Below are 22,487 nucleotides of genomic sequence, written 5' to 3' on the forward strand. Positions count from 1 at the left end.
AAGTCGCCAACCATTTACGGTGATGGAAAAGACCAAGAGTGATACAGGTGAGGGACAAGTGGGGAATCAAAAACCCAGTGAAGAGTGCATATGACTGGACAATAATATCACAATCAAGTTGGGACTCAGGTGTATTTGGTCCAGGGTTATCACAATGCGGGGAAAAGGAAAAGGAAATAATAGAAGTTTATGATCAGAAAGGACCAGGCAAAGGGTAGCATTTGTTTTCTTATTATTGACAGATATCTCTTCCAGGCAACATCCAAGAGGAATCCGATTGTTTATCAACTAGCAGCGGTGCTTAAGAAGTGTTTGGAAGGATGGGATAGGTAGCTTCCTAAGGTGATGAGAGTTCCAGACCAAAGAGGCCACATACAGAAAAAAATGAGTGCAGCAGAAAAGAATGCATATTGGAAGCTGGGGGCAGGTGGTGGGAAAGGTACCCATGATTAGCAGAGGTGTTAATTAAGGTGATTCAGTAATCTCCCACTTATCTGTAACTTGCAAAATTTTGGCTTTCTGAGGAGACAAATGACTAGCAAACAGTGTTATAAAAGTGAATTCTGAGCCATGCAGCAGGTCAGTACAAGTTCCGCTGAACTTCCTAACATGTCTACACTGGCAGAGCTGATGGATGATAACGGATTCATATCATCTCAGCCCTGCAACAGTGCCCAGTTCTGGGTGTCTTCGGAATTACCAAAGAATATCCTGTACTCAACACCACTGAATTATTAAGCGGACTTAATGACTTTATAAAGTCTTTCAAAATCGAATGTTCATAGAAAGCAAACTTAGAAACTATCATATTAAGACCTCGACTGATTTGGGTGAAGAAAGGCTCCCTGGCAGGGTAAGCAGCTTAGCCCTTGCAGTGGGTTCCTTAGGGAGGAGGAAACTTAAGCAGAGCAAGGAAACAGTCAGCATTTAATGATGAGACTGTGGTCAAGAGCACAGATAGTGGGGCAACTGCACCAAACAGGAAGTGATGTCAGCAACAGAGAAGCTCAGAAGTAGACCGGTCCAAGGGACAAAAATGGCTGCATCCTGACATCCAGACTCCATGGGGAGATATCCCAAGTCAGAGTCTAAGCCCCCTGCTTTTTGTCACACCTCTATGAACAGAACACACATCACCCATCCATAGATTTATCTTAGCCGGCGGCAACAGGAAATCTTCTTGTTTCCCTTTCAAAAAAGTCCATTCTCTAGTAGGTCTGTGTCTTTATTCCCGTCTTACCCCTAGGTTCTTCATGACCTTTTTTTTTTTCTTAAGTTCCATATATATATGTTAGCTCAGTGCTTTGTGACCACCTAGAGGGGTGGGATAGGGAAGGTGGGAGGGAGATGCAAGAGGGAGGAGATATGGGGACATATGTATACGTATAGCTGATTCACTTTGTGATACAGCAGAAACTAACACACCATTGTAAAGCAATTATATTCCAGTAAAGATGTTAAGAAAATAAAAAATGAATAAATTAAAATAAAATAGAAGATAAAAAAAGATGCCTGATAATTTGTTCTAAAATTAACACTCATTTGGGACTTCCCTGGCGGTCCAGCAGTTAAGACTCTGTGCTTCCAATGCAGGGGGCGCGGGTTCGATCCCTGGTTGGGGAACTAAGATACCACATGCCATGTGGCGCGGCCAAAGCATCAAAAAACATTTTTTTAATTACAACTAATACTCAGCTCAGTAATTCGCCTGAAGAAGTTGCCATACTTAATTGCATGGCTTGTCATGAAATTAGACTTTTGTCACATGATCTTGGCAGACAATCAAGGTTTGTAATATTTTGTTTGTGGTTAATGGAAGAAGGTATATGAGGACTGTTGGGAAAGGTAGGTTACGGTAATCTTTAACCCAGGCCAAGTGACCTGACTTTTGGGGGTCAACAAAAGTGGGAGAACATTGTTAAAGCCGTGATCATTGAAACTGGGGTGACTCATTATTCTACCCCCAGCACTTGTGCTGTGTTTGAGACTCTCTCTGAACCTCTGTGTTGGTCTCTCTCTAAAGTTTTGCATGTTCATTGTATAGCATATATATATATATAATACTCAGAACATTTACTGTGTCTTCTCTTTCTCGATCTTATTACAAAGTAAATGTCACATCTTCTTAGAAACATACATGAAAATCAGATAGACCAGGGCGTCTCAGGCGGGAGCAATTTTGCCCCCCAAGGGACATACGGCACTGTCTGGAGATACATTTGGTTATCATAACTGGGCGTGGCGTGGGGCTATGGTACTGGCATCTAGTAGGCAGAGATCAAGGATGCTGGTCAACATCCTACGGTGCACAGGACAGCCGCACAACAAAGAAGTATCCTGCTCAAAATGTGCATTTTGCTGAGGCTGAGAAAGACATAAAGTTATGGCATTGAACTTAATGGATATTGAAATTTTGCGTTTTGTCTATACCAGTCCAATTAAAGAGCTATCTGGTCGTGTAATTCAACAATATGGATGGTGACGTTAAGTCACTGAAGGTACGCTATTTGATTGTTGGTTTATTATGGTGACAAAAGAGGAAGGTGCGAGGTTCTCTGAATGAGTCCGATGAGGTCTGTGGGATCACGGCACCTGGATGAAATTCCCCATTCTGTCACCAACTGCACCTGTGCCACCTTGAACTCCACCGCTCTAAGCTTGGATTTCTTTAGCCACAAAATAGAAAACCTGTCTAACCCACCAGCCGGATTTGAGGCTGAAAGTGACACAGACTGTGTCCAAACACTTTGCAACTTGTAGAAGAAAATACTAACGAGAAACTGCAGTTTCTCTAGAAGTGCTGCCAGGCAAACATTGATCTGTGCATGTCACCCTTGACCCTCATACTCTAGCACCTCTGTAGCCCATCCACATACAGGCTGGCTGGTTCAGCGCCCTCAACATCTCTCAACTATGCTGACTGCTCTCAACCTCCAGCCCAGCTCGAGTGTAGGTCACCTCCTCTCATCTCTCCCTGGCCCAAGTGCCAGGATGCGCTCTAACTTCCCCCCACCCTCGACTCCTTCCAGGGACCAGAGCAGGATTTTCAAAATACAAATCTGACCACGTCACCAAAAGGCATCAAGGACGACACCCAGCTGGGAGGATGGAGTCACCATAAACTCCATGTGGGAAAACCGTGGGAGGAAAGGTTGGGAGGAAAACATTAGCTGCATTTTTGTTATGATGATAAAACAAGACAGTTGTGCTATACTTTGGGAAAGTGTTAAGTGATTTTATAAATGCAGGATGCTGTTATCTACTTAAGTGTTTGTATTTCTCTCTTTGTGACCATCAGGACCATTTAAAAAGATGAGTGAAGAGTTCATAACAACTCTTAACATTTTCACTATTTAATCGTCTTTGGAAAAGTGACCAAATAGCTGGCACACAATAGGCACTCCACAGATGTTTGGTGAACGAAGAAAATGTGAGCCATTGATTTCTTATATGCAATCTCACCTTGGACAAATGAAAAAAGCACTGAAGGAAGAGTATTGCTATATACTTGCCCCTGGATTATCTTTCAGAGGAGGCAAGAGGTACTGAGGACACATGGAGGATAATTCTTTTCGAGGAAGATACAGACACAAAAAGCCCGCAGGACTCCAGGACAATACACAGTGGGGCAAAACCAAGATGAGAGAAATAAGTGGAATATTTATGCTAAAAGGCAAAACAAGCTCTTGGAATTACCTAAACCACTGTAGGGGAAGCTGGCGAAGAGTGCAGCGTTAGAATAGATCTTAAGCCATAGAGAGTTATGTTAATATGAAAAACAATGGGTCACAATAAAGAACATCCTTTTGACTTGTGACTGATACGGTGCTGCTGAATGTTGCTGCTTTATCATTCTAAAGTGTGCATAGGAAACTTCAGAGGACCCAGGTGACTTCTTCCAACTTGAGAACCAACATCTTCCCTCTGGAATCTTCCTTTTAAGAGTCTTAAATCAGAAAATATGTAAGTGGTGATCTGAGCTAGAATAAAGGGCTATCTCATCAGCATATCTTCAGAGAGCAAGAGGAGACATTAACATCAGCTTGATTCTAAGTTTATGCTTTTAGGAGAATGAGACAGCTGATTGAAAATCATTTTTAAATCGTTTTGTGATGCATTGGATGTATTTGCATAATTGAGGCAATAATCATTCATAGAATGAATAGACTTTTTTTTTTTTTAAGGAGCCAGGTCTCACCTTTCCTCCCTCACCTCGTAAATGACATTGACACCTCAGATTGCAAATTAAAGGGCACCAGCACACAGTTCAAAATCTGAAAAAGGGAGTGCGGTGAAATGCTGATTAGACGTAATGAGCACAGACCCTAGATCCTTCAGTGCAAAGAGACCTCTGCCGAAAACGGGTTGTCCTGAATACCGCTTTAAAAGGCAAATCGCCGAGCCATTTGTGTCTCAAAAAAACAAAACAAAACAAAACAACCCCACATACAAGCATTAGTAACTTACTAGTGTCTCACTGGGCATTTCAAGGCGAGTAACCCTGGCAAAACTAGGGAACGAGCCATGATACGTTCCTAGAACGTGTGCCTGAGAAGGAACCTTAACAATTTTCTAACTCAGGCCCTCTTTTTTTCCAGCGCAGCAAAGTGAAACCGCAGAAGTTCGCAGCAAGCACAACGGCCCACCCCCGGCTGATCCCGGACCCCACTATACGCCCCGGGAACCAGCTGGGGGAGATCGGGGACCTCTGCACCTACCACCCCCGTCCACCTCGACTCCTTCCGTGAAAACTTTCCTTTTTTTAATGTGGAGAGTGCATTTTGGAGGACACGAATTTCAGACAGATAACTGTCTCTGCCTTATTATCAATGTTGATAATTCTTGTCTTAAGTTTCTGCCTGCTTCCCTCCAGTTTTGAAACTTGGCACCCAGCACGTCCAATCTCAATAGTGAAAATCATGTCAAGGAAAACTCAGTAAAGTAGCAGATGCCAGAGCAACTACAAGGCTCCGCGTCAAAACGACACATCTTAGAAATGTTCAGACTGGGCTAAACTAACAAGGACGCCTGCCGGCTTCCTGGAGGCAGCACTCAGAATCTTCAGAAGCAGGACTCACTCCTCAGAAACATCTTGATTTTCATTCGACTTTTTTTTCTTAAGTCTTTTCTCTTTCTCAAAAATAGACTCAATCTCGAATCTGGATTTGGTCAGTCGGTCGTTAACCTTGAAATCCTGACTCCTTCTTTAAAGGAGGCAAATCCCACGAGCTTTTTGTCCGGTGTGTCCTGCGGTCCCCAGCGCCCCGTAGTGCCTGGCATACAGTAGGCCCCCAATAAATGTGGAATCTTTGAGTCAACAGGGAGAAGAGAGGCCACCGACACTAGACCCCCTGCCACCTTCTTATATTAATCAGAAAATGTGCAACACTGTGTCCCCCTACAAACTCCCTGGGAGTTTGCTCCCTTTCCAAGGAGCAAACCCGCGGCATCCCAACCCGCCCTGCAGCATTTCTCCGGAGGGTCCACTGGCCACACGCTGCCATCACCAAGCGGTCCCTGCCTCCCATCCAGTTCTGTGTCGGTTCTTGCAGGGTATGTGACCAAAGGTTGAGTGGGCAGACCTGGGCGCAGCCCTGGGAGCCCCGTTTCTCAGCCCTGGCCAGCGAGGCAGCGGCAGGGTCCGGCCCCCGGCCCCAGACGCAGTGACCACTGTGCGGGGCAAAGGACCACGGGCTCCGGGGATGGGGGCTCCCCTTCTAAGGGGCACCTGAGTCTCTGAGCAGATGACACTCGGGGTGACGCACGCGGCACTCTTCACCCACCCACCCGCCATACACACCGAGGACCTCTGGGAAGCCACGGATCCTTTCAAGCCCGCGCTGTCGCCTCTGAGCGCGCCGGGACACTCACCGCGTAGTGCAGCTGCGGTTTCTCGCGGTACACCGGGTCCCCCATGCCGCCACCGGGGAGGAGTGGCGGGCTCTCGGGCGCAGCCTAGGGTCGTGGCGCCTCTCCGGGGTCCCCCTATTTTACCGCCATCCTGGGGCAGCCACCGGACTCGAGCCCTGCTGCCTGTGCCCGGAGCGCGGTGCAAAGCGTCCCGGGCACCAGCGTCCCGCCGCGGAGCCGGCGGGGACAGGCAGGAGGCGACTGCGAAGGGGAAGGAGGAGTGGGGGGGGGGGGGCGGAGGCCGAGTCAGATTCGATGGGCGGGCATTTAATTCCTTCCGCTGCTGGCTGGCCCCAGTCGCGCCCGCCGCCGCCAGCTGCTGGGGGCTACAGCGACCGAGCGCGCCCACGACAGGTGTCAGGGCGGCCGGCGCTCCTAACTCCTGCCACCCCGCCCCTGCCCAGGCCCGTGGGATCCGGGATGCCGGGGCTGGGCTGCTAAAGCCTTCAACACCAGCGACAGGGCGAGCTTGAGTTTCCAAGAAAGAGAGACTGACTAACTTTGAAGGAGGTGTGGATCTGATGCCGAAAGACGACTCGGAACCGGCCCGGCGAGGATGCAGTTTCAGTCTCTGGTCTTCGGAAAGCCTTCCTCTGGGAGAGTCTCAGTGGCGGGAACCGTAGGAGGGGGCAAGCGGAGAGGGACCAAGTAATGCTGCTCGAGGGAACTGCTGAGGAGGGGCGGCAGGGCTGGAGGCTTGCGGGGCCGGGCCACGTTGGGCAAACTGAGTCTCAGAGGGCTTGCAGGACCCGGGCGTGTCTAGGGAAGCGGGCTGGAAGGGGGAGCCCCGGAAAATCTGCCCGAAGTCTGCTGGAACTGAGTAGGGGTGCCAGGCTGGACCTGAGTGGGGGGCGGGGTGCTCAGAGCCCTCCTTTCTATGTCTTAGCAAATCGGGAAACAACACAGCAAGGTTTTGGAAATAGAAGAAACGTCCACTATTTGCAAATTCTGCCAGCTAAACCAAATCATTTCAGCACACGCTGGAGAGTCACACCACCACCTAAAACTGGCCTCTGCTCCGCAATCCCCTCGTGGAAGCCTACACTTTAAAACATCGTGAAGAGTGCCAAGGTCCCTCCCAAGGCCTGATAGCCTGTGACTTACCTGCAGCCTCTCGCAAGCTGCACCCAGACCCTGTAAAATCAATCCATCCAAGCCCAAGAGGGGTGGCTATCAAGTGGAAGATGGATTTGGGGGTGGCTTGTGTCAATTCTTCAGGGTCCCACTATACTGGACTCCCTGGGTGGCCCTCCACCTGCTGGGGGGAGGGCTAGGAAAATAGGCTGCAGCCCCTGTGTTCGAGTCCTTACAATTTGGTTGGGCGAACCACCCACTGGCATAGAAGCCTTTAAAACAGTTGGCAGCATAGTTGCAAACAGCAGTGAGAATGTGAAGCCAGGGGTGCAGGTACCCTAAAGAATCTACTACTAGATCTCATGACAGTTCATCTGCCTGGAAAACTGTAAGATTATATCTACTAAAGCTGATCGTATGCCTACCCTCTGACCCAGCAATTCCACTCCTAGATACATAGAGAAATGGGTGCCAAGGGCCTTCTCGTGCACAAGAACGTTCAAAATATCTTTAAGCAGAACGGCCAAAATGGAAACAATCCAAACGTCCATCAACTGGTGCGTGATGAACCAACTGGTGCGTGAAGGGAATACATACTGCTTAGTGGTGAAAGGAAAATGCTACTGATAGACACAACATGGAGTATTCTCACAAATGCCGTGTCCAGAGAAAGAAATCAGACTCAAGAGGACGTACCGTAAGATTCCATTTATTTATTATGGAGTTGAAATTCACATGTTGAACTGAAATAGGCAAGTGTGATCTATGGTGACAGAAGCCAGAATCATGATTACCAAGATGGGGAAGTGGTCCCGACTGGGAAGGGGATACAAGGGAACCTTTTAGGGTTCTGGAAATGTTCTGTATCCTGAGCTGTATGACAGCTACCCAAGTACACCCATATGTAAAAGTTCACTGAGTGGTACAGTTCAGATTTGTGTAATTTACACCCTCCACTATGTATATTTTACACCGCAATAACATACAAATAAATTTAAACTCGACCCCCCGCCAAAACCAGGAACTTCCAGCCAGAGTGCCACCTGTCTTAAGAGAAAGTCAATTTCACCATTTGCCCAAGTCTCCTCCCTGCAGTCTGCCTTTGCGCAGATCACCTCTTCCTCTGCGAAGTGGGAGCGAACCCCCTCACCTTGGAGGCCCTCCCTGCTCCCCGACACGTCCAGGCAGAGCTGGAAAAACAACACACTAAAGTCCGCTCTTCACTTTCACTCTGCTCTGCTGCTGAAAGCAACCTTTACAGCTATGTCCTCAAAGACCCTCACAATGAGGCATAACCAGCCCAAGCTTCGCCACACAGCATCCCTCAGAGAATGCAGCTGGAGCTGCCAAAGGAGGGCATGCATGCACAAGTGCCCCCGTTTCGGAACCTCTGCTTCCTGCTGCTCTATTTAGAAAGAGGAACTCTCCAGCCTTAGGAGAGTTCCTCCGTCATACCTGCCATTAAGCCCTCAAAGCTAAAAATCCCTTTTCCTACAAAAACTAGTTCATTATTAATATATATAGACAATACAAGGCGGGTCCGTGGATTTAACAAAACCTTACACGTAATCCTTTGATCATTACCCTTGAGTATGTCGCCTCCATGTTAAAATTGCGTCATCTTAGGTTTTGGTTTGTTTCTATTCTGCCTTTGAAAATTTTATTAAGTCACTAAACGGCATTATTGTAAGCCAAAAATAATCCATCGTTCCCAAACTGTGTACTTATACTTTAGGAAGGACTACTGCCTGCTAGCAGACTTCTTGCTAAATTGTCAGTGCTAAGTTGGAGTTAAATTTTCCAGTGCGATAGGGTTGTTTTTTCTGTGTTTGAAAGGTTTGAGGAGATAGGACAAAGCATTGAAGAAAAGAAGTCATCAGTTCATGCTGCAAGACTCTTCAATTCACCTGCGAGTGAGTCACACACCACTTCAGTTCTCAGGGTCTAGAAGGCTGTGCAGAACTCTAAGAGGTCTGTTAAGTCTTAAACAATTTAGTCATATGATATCGCTTATATGTGGGGCCTTAAAATAATGATACAAATGAACTTATTTACAAAACAGAAATAGAGTCACAGACACAGAAGACAAACTTTGGTTACCAAAGGGGAAAGGGGGTGTAAATGAGGAATTGGGGATTGACAGATACACGCTACTATATAGAAAGGAGATAAACAACAAGGTCCTACTGTATAGCACAGGGAACTATATTTAATATCTTGTAATAACCTATAATATAAAAGAATCTGAAAAAGAATATATATGTGTGTATATATATATATATATATATATATAACTGAATCACTTTGCTTACCCCTGAAACATTGTAAATCAACTATACTTCAATAAAAAAATCTTAACCAATTTGAATTCCACATATTATTTTTATTTGAATCTATTTCAGGGTATATTTTAAACACCACTCTAATAACAATTTCTTTTTTGTACATCTCTGCTTCCAAGTATCCTTCCCATGTTATTTAACTATTCACTAGGTTACTTATTCAATAAATATTTTTAAGTGCATACAATTCGCAGTTATTGTTCTAGGTCATTTAAACTATGCATTAAATGGCAGGTGGATTTGCAATTCAGGTGTGATCTTTTGGGGTGATGGAGGGACATAAAGAGAGCACATAAAACCTCACTTCAGAAAAGGCTGAAGTTCACATCATTTACTGGTTAGGTTAAGAGCCTGCTTGCCTAATGTTCTCTTTTGGTTAGTCATTTTTTTTTAAATAAATTTCTCTGATGTTTATAATTTCCCCCAGAGAGGACTCAAAAATAATCTCTAGGAGTTCCTCTACTAGCATCACTTTTAAGAGAAAATATGTCACGCTAACAGTAGCATTTCCACGACTTCCTGTCCCCAAATATTACAGCACTTGCAGTACTGAAGGCTGCCCTTGCTGCCAGGGCATTTAAATTAAAATCCCTGTTTGTATTTACTCTGCCTGCCTATAAGCTGAGTTAATATTTTCCACATTTCGTGCCAACCCAAGGGTGATTATTTGGTTTAAGGAAAACTTTACCTAAATCTGTGGAAGCAAATTCAACTTCAGGGTGTAGCAGGAGCTGAAGGCCCATGTGAGAACTGCAACGCACTGAGATCAGAGCACGAGGCCCTTCTTGCACACCCAGCCCTGTCACTGTTGACAGAGTGGCGATGGAACCCTCTTGGATGGGGAACCTCTTCCCCCAAACCCACCTCCTATACTCTTCCATCCTATTATCTTGTCAACCCACCTCCAAGGGTATTTTTAAATTTTTGAAACAGGAAATTTGATAACATACAATGTGCAGCTAAATGAATTCTTGCACAACATACACCCATCTAACCATCACCAAGGTCAAGGAATAGAATACTGCTAGCGTGCCTCAACCGCATTATAACATCCTCCCCCGTGACCCCAGCCCAGGGGCAGACACTGCCCTGTCTTTATAGACTTCACTTATTTGCTTCCCTTTTATAACAGGGCTTCTCCATCTCAGCACTATTGATACTTGGGGACAGAAAATTCTTCTCCCCTCCCCCCCAGCTTTACTGAGCTATAATTGACATATAGCACTGTAAAAGTTTAAGGTGTACAGTGTGATAATTTGATACACATACAGATTGTGAAATGAGTATCGTAATAAGATTAGTTAATACCTCCGTCACTTCACATAGTGAACATATTTTTGTGTGTGGTGAGAACATTTACGATCTACCCTCTTAGCAACTTTCAAGTGTGCAATACTGTAACGTTAACTATACTCACCGCGCTGCACATTAGACCTCTCGGAATTTGTTTATTTCATATCTGGAAGTTTTTACCCTTTGACAAACATCTCCTCATTACCCCACTGCCAGTCCCTGGTAACTACCAATCTATTCTCCATTTCTGGGTTCAGCTTCTTTAGATTCCACAAGTAAGTGAGATCATACAGTATTTGTCTTTCTCTGTCTGACTTATTTCACGTAGCATAATTCCTTCAAGGTCTATTAACGTTGTCTCAAATGGTAGGATTATTTATGGCTGAATAATGTTCCACTGTACATATATACACCACATTTTCTTTATCTCTTCATCCATGGATGGACACTTAGGTTGTTTCCATATCTTGGCTATTGTGAATAACGCTGCACTGGACATGGGAATGCAGATGTCTCTTGGGGATCCTGATTTCAGTTCTTTTGGATACATACGAAGAAGTGGGATTGCTGGATCATGTGGTAGTTCTATTTTTAATTCTACATTTTTGAGGAACCTGCATAATGCTTTCTATAATGGCTGTACCAATTTACATTCCCACCAACAGTGTGTAAGTGTTCCCTTTTCTCCACATTCTTGCCAATACTTGTTATCTCTTGTCTTTTTGATAATAGCTATCCTAACAGGTGTGAGGTGCTATCTCATTATGGTTCTTATATGCATTTCCCTGATGATTAGTGATGCTGAGCACCTTTTCAAATACCCGTTGGCCATGTGTATGTCTTCTCTGGAAAAATGTCTATTCAGGCCCTTTGCCCATTTTTTATCCTTTTAACATCTTTACTGGAATATAATTGCTTTACAATGGTGTGTTAGTTTCTGCTTTATAACAAAGTGAATCAGCTATACATATATCCCCATAGCCCCTCCCTCTTGTATCTCCCTCCCACCCTCCCTATCCCACCCCTCTAGGTCGTCACAAAGCACGGAGCTGATCTCCCTGTGCTATGCAGCTGCTTCCCACTAGCTGTCTATTTTACATTTGGTAGTGTATATGTGTCCATGCCGCTCTCTCACTTCGTCCCAGCTTACCCTTCCCCCTCCCCGCGTCCTCAAGTCCATTCTCTACGTCTGCGTCTTTATTCCTGTCCTGCTTCTAGGTTCATTGGAACCTTTTTTTTTTTTTTTTTTAGATTCCATATATATGTGTTAGCATACGGTATTTGTCTTTCTCTTTCTGACTTACTTCACTCTGTATGACAGACTCTAGGTCCATCCACCTCACTACAGATAAGTCAATTTCGTTCCTTTTTATGGCTGAGTAATATTCCATTGTATATATGTGCCACATCTTCTTTATCTATTCATCTGTCGGTGGACGCTTAGGTTGCTTCTGTGTCCTGGCTACTGTAAACAGAGCTGCAATGAACATTGTGGTACATGACTCTTTTTGAATTATGGTTTTCTCAGGGTATATGCCCAGTAGTGGGATTGCTGGGTCATATGGCAGTTCTATTTTTAGTTTTTTAAGGAAACTCCATACTGTTCTCCATAGTGGCTGTATCAATTTACATTCCCACCAACAGTCTTTGCCCATTTTTTAATAAGATAATTTGGTTTTTTGCTATTGAGTTGTATGAGTTCCTTATATATTTTGGATATTAACCCCTTATCAGATATATGGTTTGCAAATATTTTCTCCCATCCTTTAGATTCCCTTTTCATTTTGTTGATTGGGTCTTTTGCCGTGCAGAAGCTTTTTCGTTTTATGAAGTCCCGATAGTTTATTTTTGCTTTCATCGCTTGTGATTTTGCTGTCATACCAATAATTCTTTGTTGTGGAGGCAGTTCCCTATGCATCATAGGATGTTTAGCAGCAACCCTGGCATCTACCCACTAGATGTAAGTATTATCTCCTTCCCCCAATTGTGGCAACCAAAAGTATCTCTAGACATTGACAAATGTCCCCTGGGGGTGGGGAGGCAAGATCACCCCTGTCTGAGAAGCACTGCTTTTTAGGAAGTTATGTATCCACAAATCTTAGAGCTTAGTGTTGCCTGCTTTCTAACTTCATATCAATGGATTCATAAGTATGTTTTTATTACATCTGGCTTCTTTACTCAACATTGTGTTTCTAAGGTTCTTCCATGTTACCATATGTAGCTGTAGTTTGTTCATTCCCATTGCTGTCTAGTATTCCATTTTGTGTGTTTACCAATATTTATCCTTTCAGCTGCTGGTGGACATTTGCATCCTTTCCAGTTTTGGACTACTGAAAACCACACTGCTTGAACATCATTATACATGTCTCCTTGTACACACGTGCCTGCATTTGTATAGCGTGCAAACCTAGAAACAGAACTGCTGGGTCATAGGCATGCATATCTTCAACTTTACTGGACAATGCCCAACCGTTTTCCAAACTGATTGTACCAATTAGAATCTTTATTTACACTATAGTATAAATAGACTGAACATAGTTTATATAAAGGCTGAACATGGTTTAGAATTGTCTCTCTTCTAGGTTTTTTCATGGGGCTACAAAGATAAAATTCAGGAAATCAAACTGCAGGATCAGGAAGGAGAGACAGGGAAGAAGCTTAAGGTCCTCCTTGTCCAAAATCATGTCTCTTAGAAGTGAAGAAAGACCTACCGGCCCTGCTAGGGTCATAGCATTGGGAACACCAGTGCTGAGTCCGTCCACACGTATGGGTAAGAGCAATGGATACATCAGTTATGCTTCTGAGGGAGGACATATTTTTAGGCAGAAGTCCAGCGTATAGTGTTGGGGGGTGGCGAATGTCAGCAAACTGTAAACATAAGTGCCCCTTAAGGAATTACCATTTTGCCCCACAGCCATAGTGCACTCCCCCCGTTCCTTTTAACCTTAACAGGGATACGGGGATGGGATGGATTCAAGGAAGAATGAAGCGTCCCGTTCCTTTCTCCAGGTATATTAGAGAGAGAGAGCCCCCAGCCTGAAGACACACCTGGTCCAATGACCAGTGACTGAGGCATTCCTATGGGTCCCAAGAATATGCCCGGTGCTGTGGTGACACAGGATAGAGAAGAGAGTATCCCCTAGAACTCCTGCCCTCAGCCTTGATCTCTACTCTAAAGAATATCAGGAAGGTAGACATCAACAACTAGAACTGGGAATCTGATCATCTATGGGTGCAGGGAAAGAAGGTGAGGGAGGCAGGGTGAGAATAAAGTGACCATTACAATAGGTTCAGTTTAGAATCACTGGTTTGTCCTTTTCTTGCCATTTTGATATCTTCACCGAAGAACTGCTACTCAGTGCCTTGGAGCCAAGGAGAGCGCCCTACGAAAGTATCCACAGAGAGATGTTTCTAAAATAAATGTTCTATTTCAGGCTCATTAGGCAAAAAAGCAGAGACTGTATTCCCTCTAGTTATGATTTCCCAAGAAACAGCTGGAGAATCAAGAAACTACTTTTCATCATCTCCATAATCTAATGTTAGTCTATTGCCTCCACCCAACCACTTCCAACCTCCTTTCCTCTGCGTGGTGTTGCGAGCGTGTAAAGCCTGCGGAACACTTGTGACACCACCAATGCTGCAGGTGCTGAAATGATTATCTGGAATGATAACGCTTCCACTAACCACTGAGCACCTACGTCACTGGCCCTTTGTCCAACTAGATGCTTTGCAAACAGCAAATCTGGATCCTCGGAATAACTGTGTGAGGAAACTATGATTATCTCCATTTTATTCATCAGGGTAATTCACTTGTTTTGCACAGCCGGTAAATGGTGAAGTTGAGGTGTAAATGAAGTTGGGTCCAAATCTCTTTGCAGGCCATTCCAGTATGTTTCAAAGCAGAGACTCTTTCATTAGATCGCTGTGGTGCCTTCTCATGAAAGGGGCAGGCAGACACTGCCAGTGCCCCACCCACATCTCCCTAGGCCAGTGGTTCTCAACGGGCACAATTTTCCCCCAAGAGGACACCTGGCAATGTCTGGAGATACGTTTTACTGTCACAACTGTGTGTGGGGGTGCCACTTGTATCTAGTGGGTAGAAGCAAGGGCTGCTGCTAAACACCCTCCAGCGCACAGGACAGCCTCCCGCAACAAAGAACTATCCTGCCTAAAACGGCAAGAGTACAGACGCTGAGAAACAAACCCTTCGCAGACATAAGAAATTCACCTTCAATAATTTCCACTTAGGAGTACAACTCGCACCAGCAACACATTTTCCTTTAGTGGAGTGGGTCTTGCGCCAAGGAAGGAAACAAGGAGAAATTCCCCCAGAGCAGAATGGTAGGGTCGAGCTTTGGAACCTACGTGCAAGTGGGTTTGCACCCAACACAGCGTGTCAAAAGGCTAGCAGAGAGTGTGAAAACTGGCCATTGGTGTGATCAACACTAGTAGCTATGGAGTCATTTGGAGCACTTGACTAGTCACCCAAGGAAGCCACTGTTACGTCCTCCAAAACCTCTGGTTTTGGAGGCTCAGCAGTGTTTGAATGATGACACCTGACATTACTCTAGTGCCTGGAGCATTCCAAGCAATTTCACGTGTAACAGTTCTCCCCTCCCCAAATTAATCTATTTTGTGATGATGATTTCCATTTTTTATAGGGAGCAGAACATATAAGGCAAACGTTAAGAATTTGTTGTCAGGGGTGTAATAAAAGGAGAATGAAACAGAGTGTCCTTTGTTTGCCAAGTCACTTAACCTATCTGTATCCCATTAATCCACCAAATAGAGAGCATGGGCCAGAGAGTTCCAGATCCCCAAGGAATGCTGGGCACATAAAGGTCAAACATCAACAGTTCAGCAGGGCCTTCTTTGCCTTGCAGTGCAATGGAACCAAGCCTCATTTCTTGACTCTTTTTCTCTGGGACCATGCTGTATGAAAGCGCTTCTCAACCAGGGGTAACGTTGTCTGCCAGAGGACATCTGGCAGTGTCTGCAGACACACTAGGGGATGTGCTATTTGCATTTTGTAGGTAGTGGCCAGGGATGCTGCTAAACATTCCACAGTGAACAAGCCAATCCCTATCCCCCAACACACACACATACGTAACAAAGAATGATCCGGCCCCGAATGCCAAGGTTGAGAAACCCTACTGTATGGAAAAAATTGTTCTTCTAGTCAAAATAATCCTAATATATCAGAATCTAAGCATCACACTAGGACTTTTGTCTATTTCAACTTTGGTTGCCATCATTCTTCACATGCGTACACACCACTCATTATATGATTCCATTTATACAAAGTGTCCAGAAAAGAAATGTGAATCCTACCTCCATAAAAGCTGAGAACCACAGAGACAGAGAGACAGAGAGAGAGTAAGGAGGGAGGGAGGGAGGGAAGGACAGAAGGGAGGTCTTTATGATAAATTGAGTAGTGCAAGAGAAGGAGGCAGCTCTCCTGGGGAGTGCTGATGTCTCCTCTCCGGCAGTTGTTAGAATGACCATCAGCTAGAGAGGCGGCACTACGTAAGCAGTTTCACTAGAGGACCTGTAACTCTAAAATGTCATAGCTAATGTTTTATCTCTTTCCTGTTTCCCTGACTACAACATGTGTGGTTCAAGGCTAAAGACTGGCTTCTGTTAATGCACTCAGTCCATTCTTTCATTCATTCTTTCAATGCCAACTGAAGGCCTTGTGCTATTTCTCTCTCTTAATAATACAGTTGCTTCTTGCCTTAGGTAGAGTTCCTCAGAAACAGAGACTAAGATGAGGATTCATGGGCAAGTGATTTATTAAGGACATGGTCCCAGGAGTGACTGGTAAGGGGTAAGCGTAACAGGGTAGGAAAGGGGACGAAGCCAAGCAATGGTGTGATTTCTGGCACAGTCTCAGTCTCAGCCTGATGCTGAGAGGAGCTCTGGAGTTGCCCCACCTCGAGCCAAAGGAGTTGACCTTAAATATTCTCACAGCCGCCAGTCATGGGCTATGGGAGGCCCCAGGGTGATGTAAATTCCCAGGCACTTCTCGCTCTTTGTGGGCACAGGGAAACTCTCAAACACCCCAAGGGAAATCCTCTGAAGACGTTCACAGATGTTGGTCATTAGAAGCAAACCACACAGAAGCTGGGGAATGGAACTGACACACAGAACTGGTCAAGATCTGAGAGATTCTGGGCAGAGTACCAACAGCAAGTGTCCACTACACTTTTTGCTTGAAAACTTGTTAAGCTCTAAAGGCTGTTTATGACTGTTTCTGTGTCCAGATATCCTGAGCAGGGTAGAAGCTTGCAGCCCCCAGATGTGTTGCCAGCAAGGTGAGGTATGAATTGATCTTCCAAGACTCTACACTACAGCTCATCCCCTTCCTTGCTGATAAATGCTTTATCATCTGGCATCTTTGCCCACACTAGACCTATTCCATTTCATACGCTGAAAATCTTCTGAAGTGGTTAATCCGCCCACAAGCACTGCGGGGAACTTCTCAGCAGCTTTAGCATCTCCAGTGGTCATTTAGCCATGGACTTGAAGTTTGGGTTGATTCCAAAAGCTGCAAACCCATGGAACCATCCACAACTAGGTTACTTTACTTACTGGATTCATTTCCTTCCCCTGGATTATCATAAACAGGTCTAACATGGAAACAACCTAAATGTCCATCAACAGATGAATGGATAAACTATACACACACACACACACACACACACACAATGGAATATTACTTAACCATAAAAAAGAACGAAATACTGCCATTTGCAGCAACATGGATGGACTGAAAGATTATCATACTAAGTGAAGTAAGCCAGACAGAGAACAATAAATACCATATGATATCACTTCTATGTGGAATCTAAAATATGACACAAATCAACCTAACTACAAAACAGAAACAGACTCACAGACATAAAGAACAGACTGGTGGTTGCCAAGGGGAAGGGAGGTTGGGGGAGGGATGGAGTGGGAGGTTGGGATTAGCAGATGTAAACTATTATATAGAGAATGGGTAAACAACAAGGTCCTACTATATAGCACAGGGAACTATACTCAGTATCCTGTGATAAACCATAATGGAAAAGAATATGAAAAAGAATGTGTGTGCGCACGCGCGCGCGCGCGTGTGTGTGTGTGTATATATATATATACCTGAATCACTTTGCTGTACAGCAGAAATTAACACAATGTTGTAAATCAACTATACTTCAACTAAAAAAAATAGGTCTAAGATGTTGATCCCCAAGCGCACGGTTAAATTTTTCTCTGCTTCATCAATCATTTTATGACATCATTTGTTGATTACCATCTTTTTCTGGGGATTAAATTAGTACGTAAGTGTGTGTGTGTGTAGCAGTTAGAACCGTACTGGGCATATATAAGCTCTATATCAATTTTTGCTATTATCACATAGGTACAGAACTCTCAGGTTGCATGATGAGGTCTTTGTCCTCAAAACTATTCTTCCTGCCAAGGGACTTGCAACAATTTTTCTGACCTACTTGGATTTTGAAAAATTGTTTCTATCTTGCCTTCCTTTCTGCTACTTCCTTTTTTTAAAATGTATTTATTTATTTATTTGGCTGCGCCGGGTCTTCACTGCTGCGCACAGGCTTTCTCTCGTTGCAGCGAGTGGGGGCTACTCTTTGATGTGGTGCAAGGGCTTCTCATTGTGGTGGCTTCTCTTGTTGTGGAGCATGGGCTCTAGGCGTGAGGACTTCAGTAGCTGTGGCACGCGGGCTCATTAGTTGTGGCTCGTGGGCTCTAGAGTGCAGGCTCAGTACTTGTGGTGCACGGGCTTAGTTGCTCCTCAGCACATGGGATCTTCCTGGACCAAGGATTGAACCCGTGTCCCCTGCATTGGCAGGCGAGTTCTTAACCACTGTGTCACGAAGGAAGTCTTCTGCTACTTCTTACTAGCATTTTCTCCTTCATTTCCTCTGAGATTATCATACAAGATGGGGTTAATGGCACAACTCCTCAGCACCAAACAGAAGTACTGTAAATATCAGGTAAACTGAAAAACAAGAGGGGAAATAAAGCAGAAACAGAGAGCTCCCAGAACCTCTTAATGCATGTTTTGACGGTGAGGAGAGAGCCAGAGGGCTTTACTCCAGAGTATGGATTTGTTTGTATCTATGAAAGTGTACAAGTTGAAATTCCATAAATGAGGAGCTTCTATACCACTTTCTATTGCTAATATTTTCTTTTCCTCTGAAGTCTGTCCCCAGGATTTCAGATCATGATGAGCACTTAATATATGCATGATAACTGATGTTAGAAAGTGCTACAGGGGCCCAAAGCATTCTAGCAGGGGCATAAAGCATTCGAGAAAAATCCAGGAAAATACCAAAGGTGAAAAACCATCACTCAAATAATTTACAAAAAAACCGGAAAAAGAAAGCATGTTGTACTTCAACTTTGTTTTGTTTTGTTTGTTCTAAAAGAACAAATGAGGAGAGACGTTTGTCTCAGATCCGGCATAGGAGTAAGAATGGTTTTTACCTTTCTAAATGGTTGAAAGAAAAATCAACAGAATAATATTTCATGACATGCAAATTACGTGAAACTCACATTTCAGCATCCATACATAAAGTCTTACTGGAGCACAGTCACGTCCATTCATGTATGTATCTGTCTATGGCTGCTTTCAACTGCCTAAAATATCCGGTCTCTTGCAGAAAATGTTCGCTGACCCCCGATTTAGAAAGCTAACATAGCACTTTATTTCCTTTCGTTTTTTTTTTTTTCTACTTTTGGTTTTCATCTTCTCCCTCTTGGAGGAGTTCTATAATTCCAAAGGAAAAAAATATATCTTCCATATATTTGTTTCTATTAACATCTCAATTATTTTGTTTCATTTATAGACTTGAAACAGACAGACCACTGGCCTAAGATAAAGCAGCCTGTTTAGGGCAGGCAGACTTCCGAACTGGATTCTGTTTTTCCACATATCTAAGCTTTTAGAGACATACCTATGTTATTTCTAGAAGTCTCGGGTAAATGTATGGGGGATTCATTTGGGCTGTAGAAGGCAGCCCCATCCCCATTTCTTCTAGAGCAATATAAATCATAACCAAAAGCCAACATTCCCTTGTTGTGTTCGTATGCACTAGTGTCAAATCATTTGTCAAAGTATTTCTTTCTCATTGATTGGTGTTTTCTAAGTCTCATCGAAAGGAAAGCTTTCCCTGTGCCCTCAGCTTGCAAGTGTAAACCTGCTTTTGGACACGTGCTGTTCCTTGGTATCCATCACTCCAAATCTGAATGGAGTTCGCACACATCTACACTGGATTCAATTACACAGCATGCCATGTGCTCTGAGACCAGAAAAGCAGAAGATACTAGAACATCCATGTCTCTATTTGGCCCTTAGAGTCTGACGATTTTGTCCTGTCTTAAAAACCTTATGTCATTCCGAGCAAGCAAACTTGAATTGTTATTTATTTTTATGGCATCAACTTTTCAATGGGCTGTGACTTCTAAGTCATGCCATACTGGATAGACAAATGTGTATATATAAAATTTCCAGACTGGTTGAGATTCTGGAAGGTATTCAGAAATTCAACCCGTTTTCTACAAGCATGATGCACAGAGCATCCTCTTCACATTCCGAACGTCCCAAAATGCGGCCATCCTCCTTCCTGGCTCCTTGCCAGGGGAGATGCCCTTGGAAATTCTAAGCCACATACTGAATATGAGTCCTTTGTTTTCAAGGGGTAAACTCCCTCCACCTGTAACACACTTCTTTCTCCATCACATCCACCAGTTCCCTCCCGCCACACCTTCCATTTCTCCTTTGCCTGTATAACTCCCACTAGCCTCTCTAGATTTCCGGGACCTTACAGACCCACCTCACCACTCTGCAATAGGAGGCTCTGCTAGCCTTCTGGTCATACCACTATTACAGCGACCATGTTTTCTGTTTCCTCTTGAAACGCTGCTCTCATCGAAGACAGGGACTGTCATAGTCATATTTTTACCCCCAGAGCCTAGTCCCGTGCCTATTACACAGCAAGCACTGGAGAAATATTTGTTGAATACTGTTATTAAATCTGCTTCCAGAAGATGAGAACAGTCAGCATTTGGTAGTTATAGCACCAGCAAGTCTAGAATCGCTACAACGGCAGCGACTGCTGCTTGGAGTAACTTGGTGATTTATCCAACAGAATCATTTCCTCGGACCAGTCTTGACTCCCATGCCCAGATGCTGAATGCTGCAAATGGCTCACATTATCATCAAGACACTATGATGTGGTATTGAAAAGTAAAACCTTTTAAAATCATCATTCTGGCCCTTAGGAAAGAATAAACCACTTCTCCAGAAAAGGAAAGTCCACAGGAAATCACAGGGATGCTGTCCAATCTCAGGGCTGCCATTTTAGCTTATAGAATAAATATATTCAAGGGCTTCTCTCAAGGGAGTTCAACATGACCAAGAGGTGAACGTGGCTCACAGAACAGGGGAGCTTCCCCAAAGCAGAGCAGTTTAGGTAGGATCTATAGGAGGTCAGGCTCTTTACTTTGGTTTCTCATGAAACAAGCAGAATCCACTCAAAATCCCATGAAAAGGCTGAGCTTTGACAAGTCTGAGTCCCATCTTTACACATTCACCCTTGTTCAAATCTATTATCAGACACTGAGACTTAGTTCCTTCCTGGTTCAACACTGAGGGACCGCCAAGGGGCAGCATAATTTACTTCTCCTAAGACGAGGCCCACAAAGCAAGGCACCCACTTAACTTCTGATCACAAGAGTTTGGCAACGGCACCCTTGTTCCAACAGCCCAGCCCCCTAACTCCACTCTCCTCCTAGGACTGCTAAGAAGAAAAGGGAAGGAACATGGAAGTTATTTCCTTAATGAGAAACCCCCTTGGAAGCAGCAGTAACCCAAATATTGGGACCAAAGCAGTTGGGTGGGTGACTCTTTCCCTTGTAACGGCCAGATCTTAATTTCCACAAAAACGCAAGTTATGCAATTTCTCTGGGGTTTCTCCTAAACTGATAACTGGATTTTTTTCCAAAAACTTATCCTTTGAGGTGCTACACCAGAGCTGGGAAGCTGCATCAAGATAATCTAAATCTTCAGAAAGTCTCACAAGCAGTTGGCTCCGGTTTTTTCTCACCACTCGCCAGTTGCTTTTTTCTTTCCTTTAGGGGATGGTAATTTTTTAAATGTCATGAATGTCTACACATATGTATGTGATTACGTATATTTATACACACACATACATAGTCTCAAGTCTCTGTAAGATACATAAAAATGATGTCTTTTTAAATTAAAGATTTTGGATAATTATGAGATATGAAAAGAAGTACATCTTATGTACGTGCCAGAACTTTTAGATTGAATATCTAGATTTATTTACAATTATTCAATGATTTAAATAATTTATATACAGGGCTTCCCTGGTGGCACAGTGGTTAAGAATCCACCTGCCAGTGCAGGGGACACGGGTTTGAGCCCTGGTCCGGGAAGATCCCACATGCCGCGCAGAGCAACAAAGGCCATGCTCCACAATTACTGAGCCTGCGCTCTAGAGCCCGTGAACCACAACTACTGAGCCCGGCTGCCACAACTACTGAAGCCTACACACCTAGAGCCCGTGCTCCACAACAAGAGAAGCCACCGCAATGAGAAGCCCGTGCACCACAACAAAGAGTAGCCCCCGCTCGCCGCAACTAGAGAAAGCCCGCGCGCAGCAACAAAGACCCAATGCAACCAAAAATAAATAAATAATTAATTAATTTTAAAATAATGATTTATATACAAATATTCAATTCTTTAAATAGTTTATAGCAGTGCCTTTTTTAAAAAAGTATGGCTATCAATTAGTCTAATGCTTCGATTATTACATCCCTTTCATTCATTTTTAGCAT

The 22,487-nt window shown here is 44.1% G+C and overlaps 1 protein-coding gene across 2 annotated transcripts in view; it reads right to left on the reverse strand.

Annotated features, from left to right (window-relative positions):
- Positions 1–22,487, reverse strand: part of ARHGAP6 (Rho GTPase activating protein 6) — a gene marked incomplete at its 5' end in the record, with an annotated part of 486,010 nt that overhangs the window by 262,427 nt on the left and 201,096 nt on the right. The window contains one exon of one of the 2 annotated variants that reach the window (XM_082681872.1): positions 5,872–5,948. The exons of the other annotated variant lie outside the window; for it this stretch is intronic. Within the exon in view, the coding sequence (XP_082537998.1) occupies positions 5,872–5,916 (45 nt within the window). Of the gene's footprint in view, positions 1–5,871; positions 5,949–22,487 lie in introns of those variants that run through there. 2 annotated transcript variants of the gene reach the window in all.

The sequence above is a fragment of the Grampus griseus genome (genome assembly GCF_964374135.1).
Source record: "Grampus griseus genome assembly, chromosome: X".
In the NCBI taxonomy this organism is placed as follows: domain Eukaryota; kingdom Metazoa; phylum Chordata; class Mammalia; order Artiodactyla; family Delphinidae; genus Grampus; species Grampus griseus.